The sequence below is a fragment of the Bos javanicus genome, chromosome 20 (assembly GCF_032452875.1).
Source record: "Bos javanicus breed banteng chromosome 20, ARS-OSU_banteng_1.0, whole genome shotgun sequence".
Lineage (NCBI taxonomy): Eukaryota > Metazoa > Chordata > Mammalia > Artiodactyla > Bovidae > Bos > Bos javanicus.
In genome coordinates, this window is record NC_083887.1 from 58,530,233 (window position 1) to 58,551,287 (window position 21,055).

The following is a 21,055-nucleotide window of genomic DNA, read 5'->3' on the forward strand; positions in this document are numbered from 1 at the left end:
CCAGCAAGGTTCTGACGGCTGATCTGAAGGGTCAGAGTGAGGCACCAACTCTGAGAAAGGGTGGCAGAGGCAGATCAAGCAGTTTCTGTTGCTCAAAGATGAGTAAGGGAGCTATCAGGGTTATACCCTGTAAATGATTAAATCATTTGTCAAGTAACAAGGCAGGGACGAGGAAAAACACGGACGTTTACTGGCAGCTAGCACCTGGAGTGTGTATGGCCCATAACCCTCAGAGATGCTGTTATTCCCAGTTCTGCAGAGAGAGCTGGGGTACCACGGAGCAGTCTGCCCCACGTCACTTGGCCAGCTAAGTCAGGGAATGTGCCACTCTTAATATACTTTTTTCATTATTTTAATAAAGATTATATTTTTACAGAAGGAAGTCAGAAATGATTAGAATTACTTTGGGAGATAGTCCTACCCAGGGGAAGACCACCTATTTAAAAAAAAAAAAAAGAAAGAAATATCAGATACCACAACCTATGTGAAGATTTAGTTGATAAACCAACAGGGAGCAACTAAATGTCCAAATTTAAATCTAAGGCTCAGTCCTGCAAGGTCTAATGATGCAGCGGATGGTTCTAGACCCCGAGTGTCCCCTTACTTGTGGCCGTTCACCTGTTTGTTTGTATCTGTATCAGATAAACAAACTAAAGAAATCAAACATTTAAGAGCATCGTTAGAGAGTTCATCTAAGGAACTGAATATTAACATAAAAATTACCAAGATTTGATGGTATAAACTAAACTTTACTTCCTAAAATATTCTCTTTGATATTAACCTTTCCCATTGACAAATATATCAAAGCATCCTGGACGTCTGAGATGTTAACAAGCTACAGACCACTCGTAAATTGCTGGCGGCGGTGTAAGATGGTACAGTCACGCTGGGAAAGTTTGGCACTTTCTTTCAGAACAGTATGTGTTTAACCAAAGGACCCAGCGATCGTACTCTTGGGCAATTATCCCAGAGACATGAAAACTTAAGTTCATGCAAAAACCTGCACAGGAAGGTCCACAGCTTATCTTTTTGGAAAAATCAAAATATCCTCATTGTTCTTTAAAAGGTAAATTGTTCAGAAACTGTTATGTATCCATACCATGAGAGACTACTCAGCGACAAAGTACTGGGTCGTGAGACGACAGGGAAGGGTTCTGAGGGGAACTGTGCTGAGCAGAAAAAGCCAATCACAAAAAGGTACACGTGGTATGATTCCATCTATGTAACATTTTTTAAATCAAATTATAGAGATGGAGAAGGACAGATGAGTGGCTGCCAGGGGTGAGGGGTGGGGGGTAGGGGTGGGCATGGTTGTAAGGAGGGGGCACAGAGGAGTCCACTGGTGATGGGTGATTCTGTATGTGGAAGAGTGCTGATGGTTACACGAATCTACACACGACAAAACTGCATGAAGCTAAACGTGTGCTCGCATGTACACATACACACACAGGGGCGTGCACACTTGGGGAAACTCGAGTAAGCTCTGAAAGTGTGGCAAAGTCACGTTCACGCTCTGACAAGGCACATGGTTATGTGAGACGTGACCCCTCGGGGATGATGGGAAAAGGTGCAGGGATCTCCTGTTTCCCTTTCTCCCAACTTTCTGTGATCCTAAATATTTTATCAAAACAGGAAGTTACAAAAAGAAACTATGGCTCAAGGTATCACACATATGTAAGAATAAACAATAAAGCAAATCGTTTTAGAGACTACAGAGAGATGACCAAAAATAGAGCCAAGAAGGTCAAAGTAAAAGTCTTGAAAAGTTGGGAACCAAATTTGAGAGACCTTTGCACGGGAAACACAAAGGATTCGGAGAAATCAGTGCTGGAGAGGCTGGGGTCATCCGGAGAAGGACCATGATCCCTCCCCTGCGGGGAGTCCTGCCATGAACAGAAATGGGGCTTTTCTGGAAAGGGCAGAGTTCAGAAAACTTAGTTCAGAAACTAAGATCATGGCATCTGGTCCCAGCACTTCATGGCAAATAGATGGAGAAACAATGGAAACAGTGGGTGACTTTATTTTTGGGGGGCTCCAAAATCACTGCAGATGGTAACTGCAGCTACGAAATTAAAAGACAGTTGCTCCTTGGAAGAAAAGCTATGACCAACCTAGACAGCACATTGAAAAGCAGAGACATTACTTTGCCAACAAAGGTCTGTCTAGTCAAGGCTATGGTTTTTCCAGTAGTCATGTATGCATGTGAGAGTTGGACTATAAAGAAAGCTGAGTGCCAAAGAATTGATGCTTTTGAACTGTGGTGTTGGAGAAGACTCTTAAGAGTCCCTTGGACTGCAAGGAGATCTAACCAGTCCATTCTAAAGGAAATCAGTCCTGAATATTCGTTGGAAGGACTGATGCTGAAGCTGAAACTCCAATACTTCAGCCACCTGATACAAAGAACTGATTCATTTGAAAAGATCCTGGTGCTGGGAAAGAGTGAATCTGGGAAGAGAAGGGGACAATAGAGGATGAGATGGCTGGATGCCATCACCGACTCAATGGACATGAGTTTAAGTAAACTCTGGGAGTTGGCGATGGACAGGGAAGCCTGGCGGGCTGCGGTACATGGGGTCACAAAAAGTCGGACACAACTGAGCAACTGAACTGAACTGGAAAGGGCAGATGTCCTGAACAAGTCTGCACCGCCACTGCCTGCAATCCCAAGACCCATCAGAGGGCAACTGTGGTCCATGCGAGGGCCGCAAGCTGCCTGTAGTTGGTTTAACCTTTCCTGAATCAGTTTAACTGCCAGATGCCGGACTGCTTCTCCAGCTCCATGGGGAAAGAAGAGAAAAGGAATCTAGGCCCTGTGAGCGCTGCTGATGGAAGAGTCACAAGGGAGGTTTTACAAACGTGGTGAGGACGGTGGGAGAAGCAGCTGGGAAGCTCCACACTGTGAACACAGGAGCCTTGAGCTCCTGCCTCCTCGTGATCCTGCATCGAGCAGGGGCAGGGCCCCCACGGGGCTCTCCCTGCTCCCGGGGGACGCTGGGCACTGGCCCAGGGTAAAGAAAGAGGCCTGCCTGCTCAACTGTTAGGCGGAGAAATGAAGCCAGGCTGGCATGCCATGACCAAAACATCTCCAGGTGGTGGGGAGGCTTTTATTTCTGACTTCTGAATAAAATGAAAGGTTCCTCTTTCTCGCGCATTTCCCCAAACAAAAACTTGTCCCAGTTCAGGGTGTAAGCTTGCAGAAGCAGCGACAAAAGGCTTCTTGACTTAACCCAGCAAGAATCACAGCCCGATTCCAACGGGAATCATCTTTCCTGGGAAACCATGGCTCCTGGGAACCAAGTGAACAACAACAACAGAAAAAGAGCTCAAGGCCACCGACTGGGCTCAAGAAATAAACTCTGGCTGAGGACCCAAGGTCACCACCTGGTTGCCTCAAATAACCCACACATTTCAAAGGTAATTATTGGTTGACTTGGGACCTAATTTTGAGAATGAAGTTGAAGAGTAGGAATGGATGACAATAATTATGCCTTTGCTATATTTGAAAATGGAACTATGGCCCTCTATCATTAAGTCTCGGGGATGATCAGCTAGAAATAGACATCGTTTCTTCCACGAAGTGACCGAGTATCTGCTAAGTCTGGGAGGCAGGCTACAGAGACAAGGGAGACGAGGTTCTGGTCTTCAAGTGACTCAACTTCTAGCAGGAGAAACAGGTATCTAAAATATGCGACATACACAAAAGAACGTTCTTCCCTTGTCGTTCATTTTTATATCCCCTCCCTGGATGTTACAGTTGGCTTGGGAGACACTTTGGAATGAATGGGTGAAAAGAGTAAATGGATGAAGGAATAAACAGTGGAAAATGCATTCAAAAGGAAAGGAGGGCAGGTAACAAAGTTCTCCAACGAGAGAATTATAATCAGAACTGACGTGAATAAAATGCAACAAAAACTGAAGGGAAGAAAGAGATTAACGGGTAGAAGACAAAATCTCTCTTAAAATCAACAATCCTTTTAAATACGACTACTTCAAAATCTTTTTTTAAAAAAAAAAAAGGACAGATGAACAGTCTTCAAGTCTCATGAGAGATTAAATAATTTCATGAATACTTTCAGATTAAAAAAAAAACAAAGGTCCCAGGACGCTCCCCAATCTGGGTTTAAGGGTGAGATTAGAGCTGACCACCTCTCTCAGCCACCTCTGCATTCAACATCAAGGTATAAAACACTTGCCATCCATGTGAAAATGCAGCTGACCTTTGAGCAACACAGGGGTAGGGACACAGTCAGAAATCCATGGAGGATCTACAGTCAGCACTCTGCATCCAGAGTCCCTCCACATCTGCAGTTCCGCATCTGTAGATCGTGTAGCTGAAAAACATCCATGCGTGTGCAGACCTGCGCAGTTCAAACCCATGTTGTTCACGGGTTGGCTGTGTTTCCTCTTTTCCTTCTTCCTGGGATAAAGCACCTACGTTCTGTCCTCCGGGTATAAGAGAGTGGAGGCTGAGGTCTCCGTGCTGAGCTTAAGAGCTCAGTCTGCAACAAGACTTACAACCACCAACCTTCGCTCAAAGAAATTCCTGACCCAACACTGAGCAGGTATCACCGTGTGCTGGCACCTTCTCCAAGTTGGCTGTTAATGAGACCACCTCTGAATTACTTGCTCCTCAGAGAGCCAAAGATTGACCACAGATGGAGGGGGCTATGCTCCAGATCAAGTGAGGAATAAAAGCACAGCCAAACGTCTGGGTGTGAGGAAGGTGAACATCCACGTTAGGAGAACCTCTGACCATTAACTTAAAAGCTTCCTGTATTTGCCTAAACAAAAATGGCAACTCGCTTTTTCTATCTTGCTCTGTGTGATTTTAAGTCATATGAACTACTTGAGAAAAAATCATTCTGATAACTTAAATCTCTAGCAAGTTTTCATTCATCTGATATGTTAAAATATTTAGTGCCTTGATGAAACACACATTTAATTAGCATGATTTCCTCCTTCTGGCCTTTCTCTCACTTTTAATTTTGTTTTAAGCAGATAATGAAATTTGTTCTAAACGAAGTCATTTTTCAATAACAGTTTTCAATACACAAAGACTGAAGAAACCATTCCTTCCTTTGTAAAACCTACCAAGTACCCTGGTGGGTCAGAGGACATTCGTGCAGCAGAGAAAAGGAGACAGAGGAAGGTTCCGGGGCCGGTCAGGAAAAAAAATAATAAATCTACCGACAAAATGACGGGGGCTAAAAATGAAGTCTAAGCACATCGAGGGGAAGAATCACAGCACATTCCACGCCCGTGGGTGACCAGCTTCCCTAAAGGCCTCCCCACAACTGTCGCCCAAGCCTCCCCTGGCCCAGGTCACTTTGGGGGCACACATTTACAAGGAACCAAATCACATTAAACACACCAGTTTCTCTGCTACTGTGATGGTCTTTCATATACAAAGGAAAGAATGAATACATGGAAACGTCTCGAATTGTTACGGGGAACCACGTCACTTTTCAAACAGGTTTAAGTTCTCCTTAGTCTACAAACTTCATATATACTAGAAGTTCCTACAGTGTAAGTCAAGAGGACAAAATGTATTTTCACTTTTCAATAAATGTCCAGGCCTAGTGACACAACAGATTCTATAGTTGGCCAGCAGGAACGCTTTCACTGTAAAATTTTTCCTTAAAAATGCTGCTGATGTTACAAAATCCAGTGAACCCAAACTTAAGTCTCTGGAGAACGACTTTTATAAAAGGCTTTCCTTCCGGTTTCCTTTAGTGCCTGCTCCACGAGAACCGGAACAAAAAGTGGAAAAGCTGATCACAAGTCATAAATTGTGCTTCGTGAAAAGCACCTTTTTTTTGGTCCTAAATGTGAGTTAAATCTTCATGAATCCTGCTAAGAATATCCTAACCCGAGGCCCAGGACACAGACATCCCATCCCCGGCTCCCATGCACCCTGCAGACTCCAGGCCTCCTGCCCTCCCCTCAGCTCAGTCTGTGCGTGCAGCCCAGGGGCCCATCGAGGGCCACAGCACCCCCTGCAGCCTGGGTGAGGAACAGCAGCCCCCACCCACCACGCCTCCCTCAGAAGGTCCAGTCGGCTCTGCTTTCTGTCTGTCACAGCTTAAAGAGCAAAGACACAACCTGCTTTTTCAAGCACAGCATCTTTCTCTCAGGGCGGAAAAAATGCACCAGAGAAAGAGCAGTGAGCATCCTATAATAATACTGATGGAAAAGAGAGAGTAACCTACAGCTACCCCAAAACAGGAGCAACAGGTGCATAGAGAGAACATTCTACAGTGCAGGGTGGTTGGGCGGGGGGACGGATAGCTAACTGCTGCGGAAGAGAAGAAAAGCAGTGCATCCCACTGCATGGACCAGACCATGAGGATGCTGCGGTGTTTCAGGCTGGTGCTCCAGACTCACAGAGAATCACTGATGGTACAAAAGCAAGGTGATCTAAGTCACGACATGTGTATTTCTGGTGGCAGGGCTGCAGAGGTGCTGGGAGCTGCCAGGGGCAGAGAGACGAGTTAGTGGTAGCGGCTTGACTCAGAAGAGTGAGGAACTGGTGAACGTGCACCCGTAGTCAGAAACCACCGCAAATCAACGCCTACTTAACGTGTCTCCTTGAGAAAAACAGTGTGTTTGTAAATACTGTGATGGCTTTTTTAGGGGTGGCATTACTAAACCAGAAAAAGAAGCTGCTCCTGTCAGTTTTCTATGCTGACAAAGAGTCCAGGATCTAAAGGGCACCAGTCCCTTTCCAGAAAGGGCTGCTCAGGGTCCTAGTCATTTACCACATACACCCCTATACTATTCTCCTCTGGAGGAGGGCACGGCAACCCACTCCAGTATTCCTGCCTGGAGAATCCCATGGAGCCTGGCGGGCTATGGTCCAGAGGGTCGCAAAGAGTCAGACACGACTGAGCAAGTATTACATACTAGATCTCCGGGGCTCACAAAATTTCAGAGTTGAAAGTGAATATGGTTTTCCTGGAGTCAAACATTCAAGCTACAAATGGCCTGGTTGAGGACTGACTGCCCAAGATCCCAGACGTGCAGAGAAGTTCTTTTCTTTTAAACAAATTCACAAGTTCCTGAGTCTTTAAACAAGGCAAGCCAGGCCTACCCATTTGCAAGTGTCTTCCACAGTCTGGCTCCTTCCAGATCTTTCTTCCTAGCCTGTTACTACAGCCTTTCTGGACTCGACCTCAAATGACCTAAAAGGGCCCCCATTTCTAGTTTGTAAAGAGCTGTGAAATGGAGAATTTATCCCCTTAGAAATAAGATGCAGTAAAGGTGACATTTTAAGTTTGCAGTCCTACTGAAAACTTTAGCTTTTATTATAAATCCTTCTATCTCAAAGGTTACATAATATTATAGTTTCTTCAATTGTAACTTTCTATGATTTTCTTTTTTTTTTTTTTCAATTTTATACTGGACTACAGTTTTCACTAAGAATAACACACATGCAAGATGTAATTAATACCAACCTACTTCCCACTTACCAAATTACACATTATCTCTTATCCGAAGACAAGTTTACCAGGAGAGCTTACCGATGACAGCACTGTTAATAAATTCAGCGTTATATAAAATGCACTCCCACGAGTACTGAGGGCAGCCACACAGTCTGATACAATCAGAGCGCAGCTGTGCCTTCACCCACATGACAGGCTCACAGGCAGAAAGGAAGCCCCGCAGCCCTGACCCCAAAGTGCAGGTCACCCGCTTCTGCTAAAATGAACGTGCCCTCCTCCTCCAAGGGTCTCCTCCAGCTCCTGTTTTCCCTGCTCTCCTCCTGACTGGCAGCTCCCCAGGCCACCCCTAACCTCACAGGTCTGCTCCTGGCCTCCCTGAGAGATGGCACGTGTGTGCCCGTGTGACAACAGCAAGCCCGCAAGGCCAGCTGGGTCCCCACCACCACCACCCATGGGCGACATGGCCTCGCCGGCCACCTCTGGTCCCCTTCCTGACATCACAACCACCCTCGTTCTGCCCAAGGAGCCCCAAGGCCCTTCCAGGCGGGGCTTTGCCATCTTTGCCCCGGAAGCTTACCTCTTTCACATGCGTGTGAAAAGACACCGACATGTCCAGGAGGATCTTCCGCTGCTCCACGCGCCGCACAAAATCCTGTATCCGGTCCTCGAGCTGATGGGCAGCCTGATAGATCTCTTCCGGGTCACATTCTCCCGTCTGGGCCAGCTGCTCGGCTGCCTCAAGTAACTTATCTGCATTGGTGTACGTGTTCTGCGCGAGAGAACGGTCAGAGGCACAGGAGGTGAATACCAGACAAGCTGGCCCGGCTGGGAGCCATGGTACACGGGAACAGAGTCGGCGAGTGCTGTTCCTTTCTGCACATCAACAGGATGGGAAGAGATGATTCTAGGAGTTCAGAACACCTCCATCAGCAGCCTTTGCCACTCTTAATTGAGTTAAACTCTGAACCTCACGGCAAAGCCCTTCCGTCTGGGGCTATGATGGGGTTATCTGTAGGCAGCCACTGGCTGTCCTGTGACTCACAAAAGGGCTTCTGCCTTTTTGCTACAGCACGAAGGGAGCTTGCAGCCACAAATGCCTGCTTCACTTTTTCTCCTGGTTTTGTGACGGGGTGCAGAGTTCCAGTTTTGTGTCTTTCGGTATTGATGTACCACTTTAGGATAATTCCCCAAGAGCAAGTGAAAAGGTTACGTTGCAAACACACACAAACTGCTGTCTCTTTTCACTTGTTTCTGCTTATCAGCAATTCTGTACTTATTATTATTTTTTCCCCTACTTCGGGGATATACTGTTTTAAGAAAAAAGAAATAATAACTGCAACGGCTATAAAGTAGCCAGAGTTTTAAAGAGCTGAGGGTTGAGTGCAAAAGAGTGTCTAAAATACTCTGAAAATTACTCTGTTTGAGTTTTTGATAAATCAGGCTGCAAAGCAGCTCCTCAAATCAACAGGGCTGTTAGAGACCTGATACTGCTCAGGGAAACTGCCAGAGAGAGGGTGCTGATGGGGACAGGTAGCAGTGAGTGAGGCCGGAGGACCTCAGACAGGAACAAACAGAATCCGGGCCCCCAACGAGGCCCAGAGGAAGCGTGCAGTTCCCGAGACACCGACTGAGCCCATCAACCTTCTCCTCCCCCAGCACGTCAGTCCCACAGCTGAGCAGGATCAGGTCTAATGGGTGATTGACGGGTGGGGGCCCAGGGTACGGGGAGACCAAGCCCAGTGGGCACAGGGTTCCCCGGCAGTGGGCAGCCTGCCGGATGGAGACTGGGGACCTCCAGTGTATTCACCTACTAAGCCAACAGACTAATGAGCGTACTGAGAGCTGGGTTCCTCATTTTGGACACCGGAGTTAGAAATAACACCTAGGAGAACACCTAAGTCAGCCCGGGGGCACTGGACTGGAATTGGGGGATCCACGTGCAGACACTGTTTTCCACAGGCTGATGTGTAAAGATTCACGTACACACTCACTCACGTCCCCCCACCCCCCCACCCCCATCCACCGAGAGGACCTGAGAACACTGATGGAGCAATGGTAGCAAACAGGTGGAACCCGGATCTCTATTTCTGAGCATCATTCTGCTCTGCGGGGAACCGGGGGTCTGTGGAGACATGGCTGATTCCAGTACAAGATGAGCCCCAAAGCGAGGAAAAGCCCAAGGACGATGTGGACAGGGCAGGGTGAGAAGCCAGTTTGAGGAGACGCACACTGGCCAAGTGAGGGGCAACTGAGCATCAGAGGGGACAGTGCAGGTGACCGAGGGTCATCCATCCAGTCACTAGGAAACCAGGAGTCCCCAGCGACACCAAGAAGCAAAAGTGGATGATGGACAGCATGTTACAGCATCTAAAGTACATCCTCACAGAGTACTCAGCAACTACAAAGCGGGAAGGACGCGCTTTACAACGGAGCCATCTGGCAGACACCACCTTAAGCCAGGGATCGGAGTGGACACCAGGCGTAACAGGACAGATTAAACTGTGCGCCGCTTGATGGGAGAGTGTGAGGAGGGCCTGCAGGGCTTCCGGGATACGCCTGCTGAAGATGTATAACCAGAATGCAACCTCGAGGAGACGTCAGACAAACCCAACGTGAGGGGCCTTCCCCAAAACACTGGGACACAGAAGTTCAAGAAGGACGGAGGAGTGGCTCCAGGCTGAAGGACACCAAATGTGATGGGTGACTCAACATGGGATCCGTTAGACATGGACACTTCGGGGTCTGAGTGTTAGAAGGTAGTCATGAGTCAGCATCAATTTCCGGATTCTCATGATGCGATTCTGGTTGGACAAGACAAAGTCCTTTTTGGTAGGAAATAGACAGACAATGGTTGGAGGGAAGCAAGTTCTCTGGGCTGTATTTCCAACTTTCCTGCAAGTTTAAAACCTGTAGCGATTAATCCTTTGCCAGTTGTTTCACTTGCAGTTATTTTCTCCCATTCTGAGGGCTGTCTTTTAATCTTGTTTACTGTTTCCTTTGCTGTGCAAAAGCTTTTAAGTTTAATTAGGTCTGATTTGTTTATTTTTATTTCCATTACTCTAGGAGGTAGGTCACAAAGGATCTTGCTATGATGTATGTCAAAGAGTCTTTTGCCTGTTTTCCTCTAAGAGCTTTATAGTTTCTGACCTTACATTTAAGTCTTTAATCCATTTTGAGTTTATTTTTGGGTATGATGCTAGCAAGTGTTCTAGTTTAATTCTTTTACATGTAGCTGTCCAGTTTTCACAGTGCCATTTACTGAAGAGGCTGTCTTTTCTTCATCTTCATTGCATATTCTTGCCTCTTTGGTCAAAGGCAAGGTGCCCATGGGTGTGTAAGTCTAATCTCTGGGCTTTCTAGCTTGTTCCATTGGTCTATATTTCTGTTTCTGTGCCAGTACCACACTGTCTTGATGACTGCAGCTTTGTAGTATAGTCTGAAGTCAGGAAGCTTGATTCCTCCAGCTCAGTGTTTCTTTGTCAAAATTGCTTTGGTTATTTGGGGTCTTTTGTGTTTCCATACAAACTGTAAAATTTCTTGTTCCAGTTCTGTGAAAAACATCACTGGTAGTTTGATAGGGACTGCACAGCTTTGTAAATCTAAAAGGAACATTGACTTGGATGTTTCTTTAGAAGCTAAAAGAGCAGATGACTGTCAAACGGCACCTTGTTTTCCCAGAGTCACTTGCAAAAAGCTTCATGTGGAAAGCACTGTTAGTTTTGTTTTTTAAAACTCCAGTGGGAACATGCAACATTCCCGCATCTGCCACGCTCCAGAAATTGATTAGCATGGAGCCATTCCACTCACCATCACCGTACAACATAAAGAAGGAATGGGTCTTCAGATCAGTCAGGAGGTTCCTGGCTCTGCCAGACTGTGTGCAGAAATGGTCCGATGCTGGACCCACAGGTCTGAACCAGCCCGAGACCAGGGCCCCGGCAGTGCAGTCAAGGGCCGGCAGCAGTCACACCAGCTGCAGGGCTCGCTGCCACCAAGTAAACACGAAGCTCTTTCCAGGTTCCTCCTTCTCCAAACACCAGAACTGTTCTATAGAATAATCTATATTTAGTACCTTTTAAATTAATTCAACCAGAAGACTTCTGACACTTCCTCTCTGAATCTCTGTCATGTTACTTCACCATGTCAAGTTTTGAAGAAGTTGACTTGAAGAAAAATTTGTTTAGTACGCTGCTAGTTCAACATCTTGAAATTAAAGACAATTTAGAACTCATTTTACAAAGGACCCTTCAAAAACAAAACCCCAAGACACAAACTAATGTGCCTTAAACTTAACTTGGAAAAAGAAATTTCTCCCTAAACCCAAAATCTGTTTTACCTTATGAGCACGTTCAAAAAGTGAGAAACAGCTCTTCATTAAGCAATAAAGATGCTTCTGTTTCTATTTTGAAGGTGCCTCCAAAGGCTATTCTGTCCAAAAGAACCCCATAAATCTGAAGCATGACCTTAGATTTACCTCAGACATAGGACGTGCATTACACTTTGCTTTGACAGAAAGCATTCAGAGATGAGAGGGCGGACAGGGAAAGCTGAGGAAGGCAGTCACGCCGGGTCTCGGCCCTCCCTGCAGGAGAGCAAGGCTGATGTCACCTTCTTCTCTGGGAAGAGCCAGGCAGCTTTCCAGGAACGAAGCTACAAACTCAGAGCGCGATCTGGCTCAATACGCGGACCACTGTTTGCCGAGCCCCAGTCTACTGCATGTGGTCTTAATCAAACCAGGCTCTGTCTGGAGCCACCTCGAAGCCCAGGGCTCTCCTGACTTCAAATACTGTCCTCCTAGCCCCCTCAATGGAGAAGGCAATGGCACCCCACTCCAGTACTCTTGCCTGGAAAATCCCATGGATGGAGGAGCCTGGTAGGCTGTAGTCCATGGGGTCGCTAAGAGTCGGGCATGACTGAGCGACTTCACTTTCACTTTTCACTTTCATGCATTGGAGAAGGAAATGGCAACCCTCTCCAGTGTTCTTGCCTGGAGAATCCCAGGGACGGGGGAGTCTGGTGGGCTGTCGTCTACGGGATCGCACAGAGTCGGACATGACTGAAGCGACTTAGCAGCAGCAGCCCCCTCAATGGAGAAGGCAATGGCACCCCACTCCAGTACTCTTGCCTGGAAAATCCCATGGACAGAGGAGCCTGGAAGGCTGCAGTCCATGGGGTCGCTGAGGGTCGGACACAACTGAGCAACATCACTTTCACGCATTGGAGAAGGAAATGGCAACCCACTCCAGTGTTCTTGCCTGCAGAATCTCAGGGACGGGGAGCCTGGTGGGCTGCCATCCATGGGGTCACACAGTCGGACACGACTGAAGTGACTTAGCAGCAGCAGCCCCCTCAAAGTATCTTTATCAAGCAAGTGGGGGGCTAGAGAGAAGGCCACCCTATTTCTTCAGGCCTGTGAACGTCGCCACTGTACTACACTGAATCTGTTCTTATTGTCTAGGGTCTACAGGGTGACCCCCCAGCTCCCACCCAACTCGTGCACTCTGAGCAGAACACACTCTTCAGAACCAGCCTGAAGGGGACAGTGACACGTGGTATCTGCAGGTACTCGGGCGACGGCCATGGCGCTCCGTCAGTGACTCCTTGGGGCTGAGGCTGCACATACACCGAGGTGGACACATGTTTGTGGAGCCAAAAAGGATCAGAGGTTTTCACTCGAAGGTGAGTGGAGGGGATTTACCTAAGTGACTGGTCCAGGTTATGGTCAATTATGACAGAGTGCTGAATGTCCACTGTGGGCCACGGCACATCACGGCAGGCCCTGGGTCGCAGTTTTATCAGCTAGAAATGCAGAAAGCTAGTCGGCCTGCCACACGGCAATGAGGAAGCCAAGGAAAGTCACCCAACAGTCCTTCAAAACCAGCCGGTCTCTAAAAATATGGACCAGAATCAAGTGACACTCACTCGGTCATGCCTGACCCTTTGCGACCCCATGGACTGTAGCCCACCAGGCTCCTCTGTCCATGGGATTTTCCAGGCAAGAATGCTGGAGTGGGTTGCCATTCCCTCCTCCAGGGGATCAAACCTGGGTCTCCTGCATTGCCAGCGGATCCTTTACCATCTGAGCTACCAGGGAAGCCCACAAGGGACGGGAGGGTCGATAAATATTTCATCCCAGAAAGGAAAGAGCTAAGAGAATGAGAAGCTGGAGATGCTGGAAAAAGAGGCCAGAGGTGAGCGGCTGGGTCCCGGCACTGGAGTGAGAGGGGGCACAGGTGGCCAAGTTCAGGGTGGAGAGCTCAGACCCTCCTCTCACTCAGGCGGGTCTGCAAAGTAGAGGGGCCCCCAAGAGGAGAGGTGGATGTCTGACCGTGGCCCCCAGTGCCCGGCAGAATGCCTGGCACACGACCAATGATCAGGTGAAAAACAGAGGGAGGGAAACAGGGCAGATATCTGTAAAGTGAGCAAAAGGTGCTTACATTTAAGGGATTTGTCTTTTTTTCATGCACTGTTCAGATTTGAGCTTAAGGATTTCCAATTAAAGGCAAAAGCGGGTACTCTTTAGAATCCCAGGAACAAGGTGCCAGAGATGATACAAAAGACATGAAAATGAGGGAGCAGTGGAGCAGACGAGGCCCTGCCTTTCCCGGAACTGGTGTGAAGGCGGCCCTCTGCCCGGGGTGCTGCTGCTGCGATCCTTTGCTCCCCAAGAGACCCGAGGGCACCAACGTCTCCCACAAAGAAAGCGTCCCACCCTCGCTGCCCCCGAACACCAGTGTTGACAAGCGTTGATGGTCATCTTAGGTCTGAGGAAGTAAGTTCACCATGAAAAGGGCAAAGGTAGCCACAGAAGGGAGCTCCGTAATTAAGAACGAAAGGAACCACAGGAATTGGAAGGAGGGGTCCGTGGGTGCTGGCCGCACAGGAGGGTACTCAGCAGACAGTGCTGGGGTGCACTCGGGAAGGTGCAAAGAAGGGGCTGGGCGCTGGGGTGCACTCGGGAAGGTGCAAAGAAGGGGCTGGGCGGGGAGCCCACAGTCACAGGTGAATAGACTACTTGTTTGCTGTCCCGCCTCTTAGGGTCTTTGGTGCCTGGCATCTTTGCTCAGAGGATCCAAATTTCAAATCCATCCTCAAACCACATGGCTGTGACAGGAGCTTATCTGATGGAAATGTCAAGGGGAGATTAGAGCACATTTCCCACATTCCTTCAGCTATAAGAGGAAGGCAAAATATTTACCAGCATCCATAAGAAGGAAGCTCACATGTAACGTGAAAAAGGGAAGTCCACAGACCCACTCTGGGGCAGGAAGGCTGCTGAACACACAGCCTTTCCCAACCCGCTTCTAAGATCAAGAAAGCTGAAGGCTAGGTTGTCACTTTAACTTTACACATGAAGACTGCCAAGGGGGTAACTTTTAAGAGGCATTTTCACTCAACAGGATTGAAGCGCAGTCTGCTTTCTTATCTCATGACTATCTCTCACATCAGTTCCCTAATAAATCCAGCAAACAAGTGAACCCTCTGCGATGTAAAACCCATGGACACACATAGCTGATTACTCCCGCTTATTTGGGGATTTTGATATGAAATCATCAGATGTACATAGATACTCTTCCTTTTACAATTAAGGCTCTCTTTATTTTTAGTGTTTTTATGCTTTCAAGTCGATTTGCTTAATATCAACATTTCTACACCAATTTCCAATGGTTCGTATTTGCCTTGTGGATCTTTCTCTAACGCTTCATACACTTTTGTGGTATCAGGTGGCAAAGAGTCAGACACGACTTAGCAAACAACAAAATACTTTCAAACTTCCTGGGTATTTAATGTTTTAGGTGTGCCTTTTGGAAACAACACACAGTATGATTTTTTTCTTTTTTTAAATATACAGACTCTTTTAACAAGTATAATCTATTTTGCATTCAGTGTGATTACTGCTATTTAGGGACAAATTGCTACATCTTGGGCTTCCCAGTGGCACTAGTGGTAAAGAATCTGCCTGCCAATGCAGGAGATACAGGAGACATGGGTTCAATCCCGAGGCTGGGAAGATCCCCTGGAGGAGGACATGGCAACTCACTCCAGTATTCTTGCCTGGAGAATGGCAGAAAGGAGTCTGGCAGGCTACAGTCCACAGGTTCGAAAACAAAAGGACTTGACCGAAGCGACTTAGCACATACACGCGTGCACGCTACGTCTTATTTTGGATTTCTTACGTGATGTCTGTTGTTCTTTCTTTCACTTCCACTAGACCCGTTTTCCTGAGTTTTTATTTACCTGGTTTTCCGCAGTTCTTTTTTCTTTATACTTATGGAAAGTGGTGCTGTCTATCCTGTCTTTAGTGGTCATTCAACAATGCTACCATGCACACCAGAGTTTACAAATCTAAGGTACACTACCTCCTGCCATACCCCTCAGGATAGCTCTCCACCTTCTGCGTTCAAGGGCTCCAGGGCTTTGCTCCATCTTACTTGCGGGAGGTTTTGCTTTGGTTTGGTTTGATGCATTCATTTCCTGGCTGCGATGGGTCTTCACTGCAGCACGCAGGCTCAGTAGCTGTGGTGCCCTGCAGCATGTGGGATCTTACTTCCCCAACAAAGGACCAAACTTGCGTCCCCGGTACTAGAAGGCAGATTCTCAACAACTGGCACCAGGGGAGTCTCTGTTGTTGCTGTTCAGTCACTCAGTTGTGCCCGACTCTTTGCGACCCCATGGACTGCAGCACGCCAGGCCTCCCTGTCCTTCACCATCTCCCGGAGTTTACTCAAACTCATGTCCATTGAGTCAGTGATGCCATCCAACCACCTCGTCCTCTGTCGTCCCCTTAGTAGAGGGAAGTCTCTACCACCTTGTTTTTAACCTCCCCCAAGTCTGTCATCTTTAGCCTAAATGGCCCATCCTTCGATTTACAAACACATCCACCAATTGCTACGCTCACTGCCAATCTTGGTCCTCTCTTCTCACGTCCTCAGTCATGTCCGACTCTTTGCGACCCCATGGACTGTGGCCCGCCAGGCTCCTCTGTCCATGGGATTCTCCAAGCAAGAATGATGGAGCAGCTTGCCTTTTCCTTCTCCAGGGGATCTTCCCGACCCAGGGATAGAACCCACATCTCCTGCATTGGGAGGTGGATTCTTATCCACTGTGCCACCTGGGAAACCCCTCTTCCTTCTCATACTTCCTTTTTATTCATTTAATTAATTCATTCAACACTGCTGCACCACACCAGCCTTGCTCCATGTGCTAGTGACAGAGACGTGAACACCACCGAGTCCCTGCGCTGGTGGAGTTTATATTGGCGGGGCGGCGGAGGCGGGGGGGGGGTCCCATTGCTCTGACTAATCCGTGCACTGCAGTTCTTCTATACATGATGGGTAAGCTCTCGAGTCTTGGTCTCTATTTCATCCTCACTGTCAAACTGACATCTACTGGGTGTGGAATTCCAGGTTCAGCGTTCCTCTCCCTCAGGACTCCATCCCGCCGTCTTCCAGAATCTGCAGTTATGGGTGAGCAGTCAGCTTCGAGTCTTTCTCAGGGATGGGACGCTGTCATTTCTCTCTCTGGTGTTGAGACTCTGCCTTTGGTATTCCTCAGGTTTACCAGGTGTCTCAAGATGGATTCATCCTACAACTCCTTCTGAAAACAACTTTTACCCCAGCTCGTAGAGCTTCCTACACAGATCATAATCCCTCCCTCTTTAATCCTCTCTCTTTCAAAACAGAAAGCAAAAGGAGAGGCATGTTTGCCAAACAATAGCGAGCTGCAGGAAAGACCTGGGCCAGATACACCACCCCTGACAGGATCACACACACCTGACTTCCCTTTCCTTCTAGCAGCCCCCGCCATGCCTACTCCTCAGGTTAGGGAGTCAACCTCAGAAGGGTTAAGAGACTTTTCCAAAGTCACATAGCTGGAGAGGATCATAGTCGACAGTCAAACTCCTGGGCTGTGAACGAACCACACCCCTGCCTCCTATTTCTGAAGTACAAGCATTTAAAAGAAAGAGAAGAGGGGAAAGAAACGTTGGCCCATCATTATAGACATTCAAAGACTGTTATTCCCCCATTTACAAACTAGCCAACAGAGACCGGTACAATAAATATGGCAAAAACATCCGAGATATGTTCCTGTTTCAAGACCATCACATTTTACCATAGGATCCACTGTTTAAGTCATCTTTGTGCCCAGACAGAGACAGCTTCACTCTGAAAATCTGGGCATCATCTCAAACACGCCTTGCTGAAGCTAAGTCATCAGAGATGGGGCTGAAACTGTAATTCAAAACCAACCGCAGAGATATTATGGGAGAAAATGGTAAGGTCTTACCTGTGCTACTTCTTCAAAATCCTCATGACGTTTCTGCAAAGCCCTGGCCCGATGGAGCGATTTCCCTACACCTGTGTGTTTGCTCAGAAATGCTTCTCCATGGTTCTCGATCCAGTCCAGCACCTACAATGAAACACAGACACACATGCCATAAAAACCATGCCAGCCTTGTTCAGGGTGAAGGGCTATCCATTAAAGACACAGTTCTCTTATCAAAACTCTGTAGGACGCAAGAAACAAAGAAGAAAAAAACTGGAAGCAACCAGACACTAACTTTTTGAGAATTACACCTTCCGTCAGACTTGCCATCACGATTAAGAGTCATCAGCTCTTACTTTAATAAGTGCAAATCTGCTTATGTATACGTTACATGCAATAACGATTCAGTTAAATCTCACCCCAATTTACACATCACCGAACCATCCACACTGCCTGGGTTTTGTGTGGGATCATGGTCATTAAGACACAGAGGAGCACTTTAACATAAGGCTCAAAGTTCCACGACTCAGACAATTCTAGTTTTTAACTACTGAGTTCATGTTTTCCTGTCTCTTCTGAGAGTAAAACATATAAATAAAACTCAAGAAAACAAAACACTTAAATGCCTCTGCCCTGGTCTTTGAGGATAATTAATTCCATAAACTAAGCTGTTGTTAAAGCTGAATATTTCATGAACAAAAATACATAAAAGTTCTTGACAGTTGAAATCCGCCACACTGAAGAAAAAGAGTGAAAGTAAAGCAAGGCAACCCAGTGTTTTAAGGTCACGAATGTAACTGAGCAGTTCACTGGCTTCTGTACTTGAGAAACTGCACACAGGATCAAACAAAACACTTAGACAACATCAAAGACACGTTCGTCTCTCTCTGATGGAGAGGGGAGAACCAGCAAAAGAACTCAAGCAGTCATGTCTTTAGCTAGAAACTTTCACAGAGAGATATTATTTAAATACCTGAAGGCACTTGTTCATGTGTTTCGCATGTTGCAAAAGTACTGACGGTCATCTGGGACTCGGTAATTCGTAACCATGGTAAGTAAACACACAGATTCTAAGAATGTTGGACTCAAGGACCGACTGGGGCTGCGTGGCCAGGACAGTGGTCTAGAAGGCACCCTGGAAGAGGGCCAGTCACTCAAGCCTGCAGGTAGGCTGCAGAGTAAAGGCACCTCAGGGCGAGGGCGCAACGCACAGCGTCGGCGACACTGCAGTCAACTCTGCGGAGACAGGTGGGCGCTGTTTATCACGGTGATCGTCTCGCAGTGCATGCAAATGTCAGCACCTCAGAGCACACCTGACACTAACCTGAGGCTGCATGCCAACGCACTTCACTCAAAACCTAAATAAAAGTGGCCTGAATTTGAGGTTCTACAAAACCGGTCTCTGGCCCTCTGTCACCTGCACCGTAGACAGATCAGCTGTGCAGACAGCCAGCCAGAAACAGAGGCGGCTGGAAGGGGCCAGAGCCCGCTGTCCAGGGACACCAGGACTCGTCCTCCTCTGCTCCACGCCAGTGACCTTCTGGCCTGACTGAGGGCAGGGACCTTTCTGCCCAGAGCTTAGCAAGCCAGCAGTGCTTGTAAAGAAAACAGACTGGGAACCTGAATAAATCTCCAGGGGTCTTCTGTAAAGACCCTTTAGAATGAGTAGGTGTGTGTGTGTGTGTGTGTGTGTGTAAAGACCCTTGTAGAATGAACAGGGGTGTGTATGTGTGTGGAGACCCTTGTAGAATAAGTGGGGATGGGTGTGTGTAAAGACCCTTGTAGAGTGAGTGGGGGTGGAGGTGTGTGGGTGTGCATGCACGCACACGCCCACGGTCGAGGGTGAGGTGGGGTCTGGACCTGCAGTCTCCCAGCAGGCGCTCAGGATGAAGACACACGTTCTCCTTGTTACCACCGTTCACTTCTGCACCTCTTGTCGACACCACACTCTGCCCGTCACCCGGGATCTCAGTCATTCCTACTAGATCCGTCTGTCAGGGCAGCCTCCCAGTCCGCCTGCAAGCTCCCCCTCCCTCCCCTCGATTCTAGTCCCCTGAGCCACAGCCTTCCTGAGCTGTGGCTTCCTGCCTGCTCAGTGGGGACAATAACAGGGCTGTGAGCTGCCAGGCACCTTATACCCCAGCGTGCCAAGCACACAGCGCATGAGCCGTCTGCACCCACCAACCTCCGCCCGTGGCAGCTTCCATCTCACGTCAGGTTCTTCGGGAGCGCGGGCTATGAACGTTCCATTGCTCTTTAACCAGTGCACTTAGTACATTAGTGTTCTTTCTTGAGACGAGAGACCTTCAGTACCACCATCAGGAAGTAACGCCACCTTCACCGCTGACATCAAGCTGCTGTGTCGTGTACGCGACAGTCTCTTAGCACACATTACCGAACACAGGCTCCCCTCTCACTCCTGAAGAAACGTCCAGTGACAACTTCATGATGTCTCCACTTCAAAGATGGATTCAGTGAACAGAATGGGCCTCTGGGCACGAGAACAGCGCCAGGCAGAAGACTAGGACCAACTATTAATATATTAAGCTTGAAAAGAGTCAAGAGATATGTAACACCCACGCTACCGTCCACCTGCACGAAGGGCTAGGAGACACTGTTTTAAAACTACAACTATAAAATATTCTGTATATTCCTCAATAGTTCTGTAGAAAGAAATACAAGGTTTGGTAAACAGCAAACCTGATGAGTACTGATGACTCAATACAGACTTTAAGTAAAGGCACAATTTCAAAAAGTAAAAGACAAACGCTATTCCATAGAAAGAGCTGGAGAAAGCAAAACGGAGTCTTTGTTTAAAAAAAAAAATACGAATTTGTTTTTCTTAGCCTTCAGAAAGCATCAGTTGGAAAGAAAAGCTATTATGATCCGACCACTCAGGATTACAAATGGGCTACAATTTTTCTAGTGGTTTCTTTTAGACAGAATTATAAATACCAGGTGAAACTATATTTCCAACAAACATGAAAGTAAATCAAAGAAGACTACAAATCCCAAGCACATTTTGAAAACAGTGGCAGGCAATTATAAAATCTAGGACATGACTTAGCAACTGAACAAAAAAGATCATATTCAAAACCAAACTTCCCTACAAGGCCTTTGTTCCTCACAGGTTCCCAGATGGCTGAGGAATCCTGAATGAACGCACCTGCCCAAGGAGCATCTGAAAGACAAGCTTGTAGAACTTTCCATTTAAAATATAAAAATATTTCCAATCAGGAGCTCCATCAAGGCAGGGTAGCCTGCCCCTCCCTCACTCAGCGGTCCGTGGCAGGGGCTACCATCTCCCTGCCTTGTGACGACCTCCCCCAGAAGAACCACCAGGCCAG

The 21,055-nt window shown here is 47.5% G+C and overlaps 1 protein-coding gene across 6 annotated transcripts in view; it reads right to left on the reverse strand.

Annotated features, from left to right (window-relative positions):
* TRIO (trio Rho guanine nucleotide exchange factor) overlaps positions 1-21,055 on the reverse strand; it is a 362,510-nt gene that overhangs the window by 159,805 nt on the left and 181,650 nt on the right. For 5 of the 6 annotated variants that reach the window (XM_061393858.1, XM_061393857.1, XM_061393861.1 and 2 more), the window contains exons 10-11: positions 17,730-17,852; positions 8,020-8,211 (exon numbers count right to left, since the gene is read on the reverse strand). In XM_061393858.1, the coding sequence (XP_061249842.1) occupies positions 8,020-8,211; positions 17,730-17,852 (315 nt within the window). Of the gene's footprint in view, positions 1-8,019; positions 8,212-17,729; positions 17,853-18,681; positions 18,715-21,055 lie in introns of those variants that run through there. The other variant, XM_061393860.1, reaches the window with a different exon arrangement.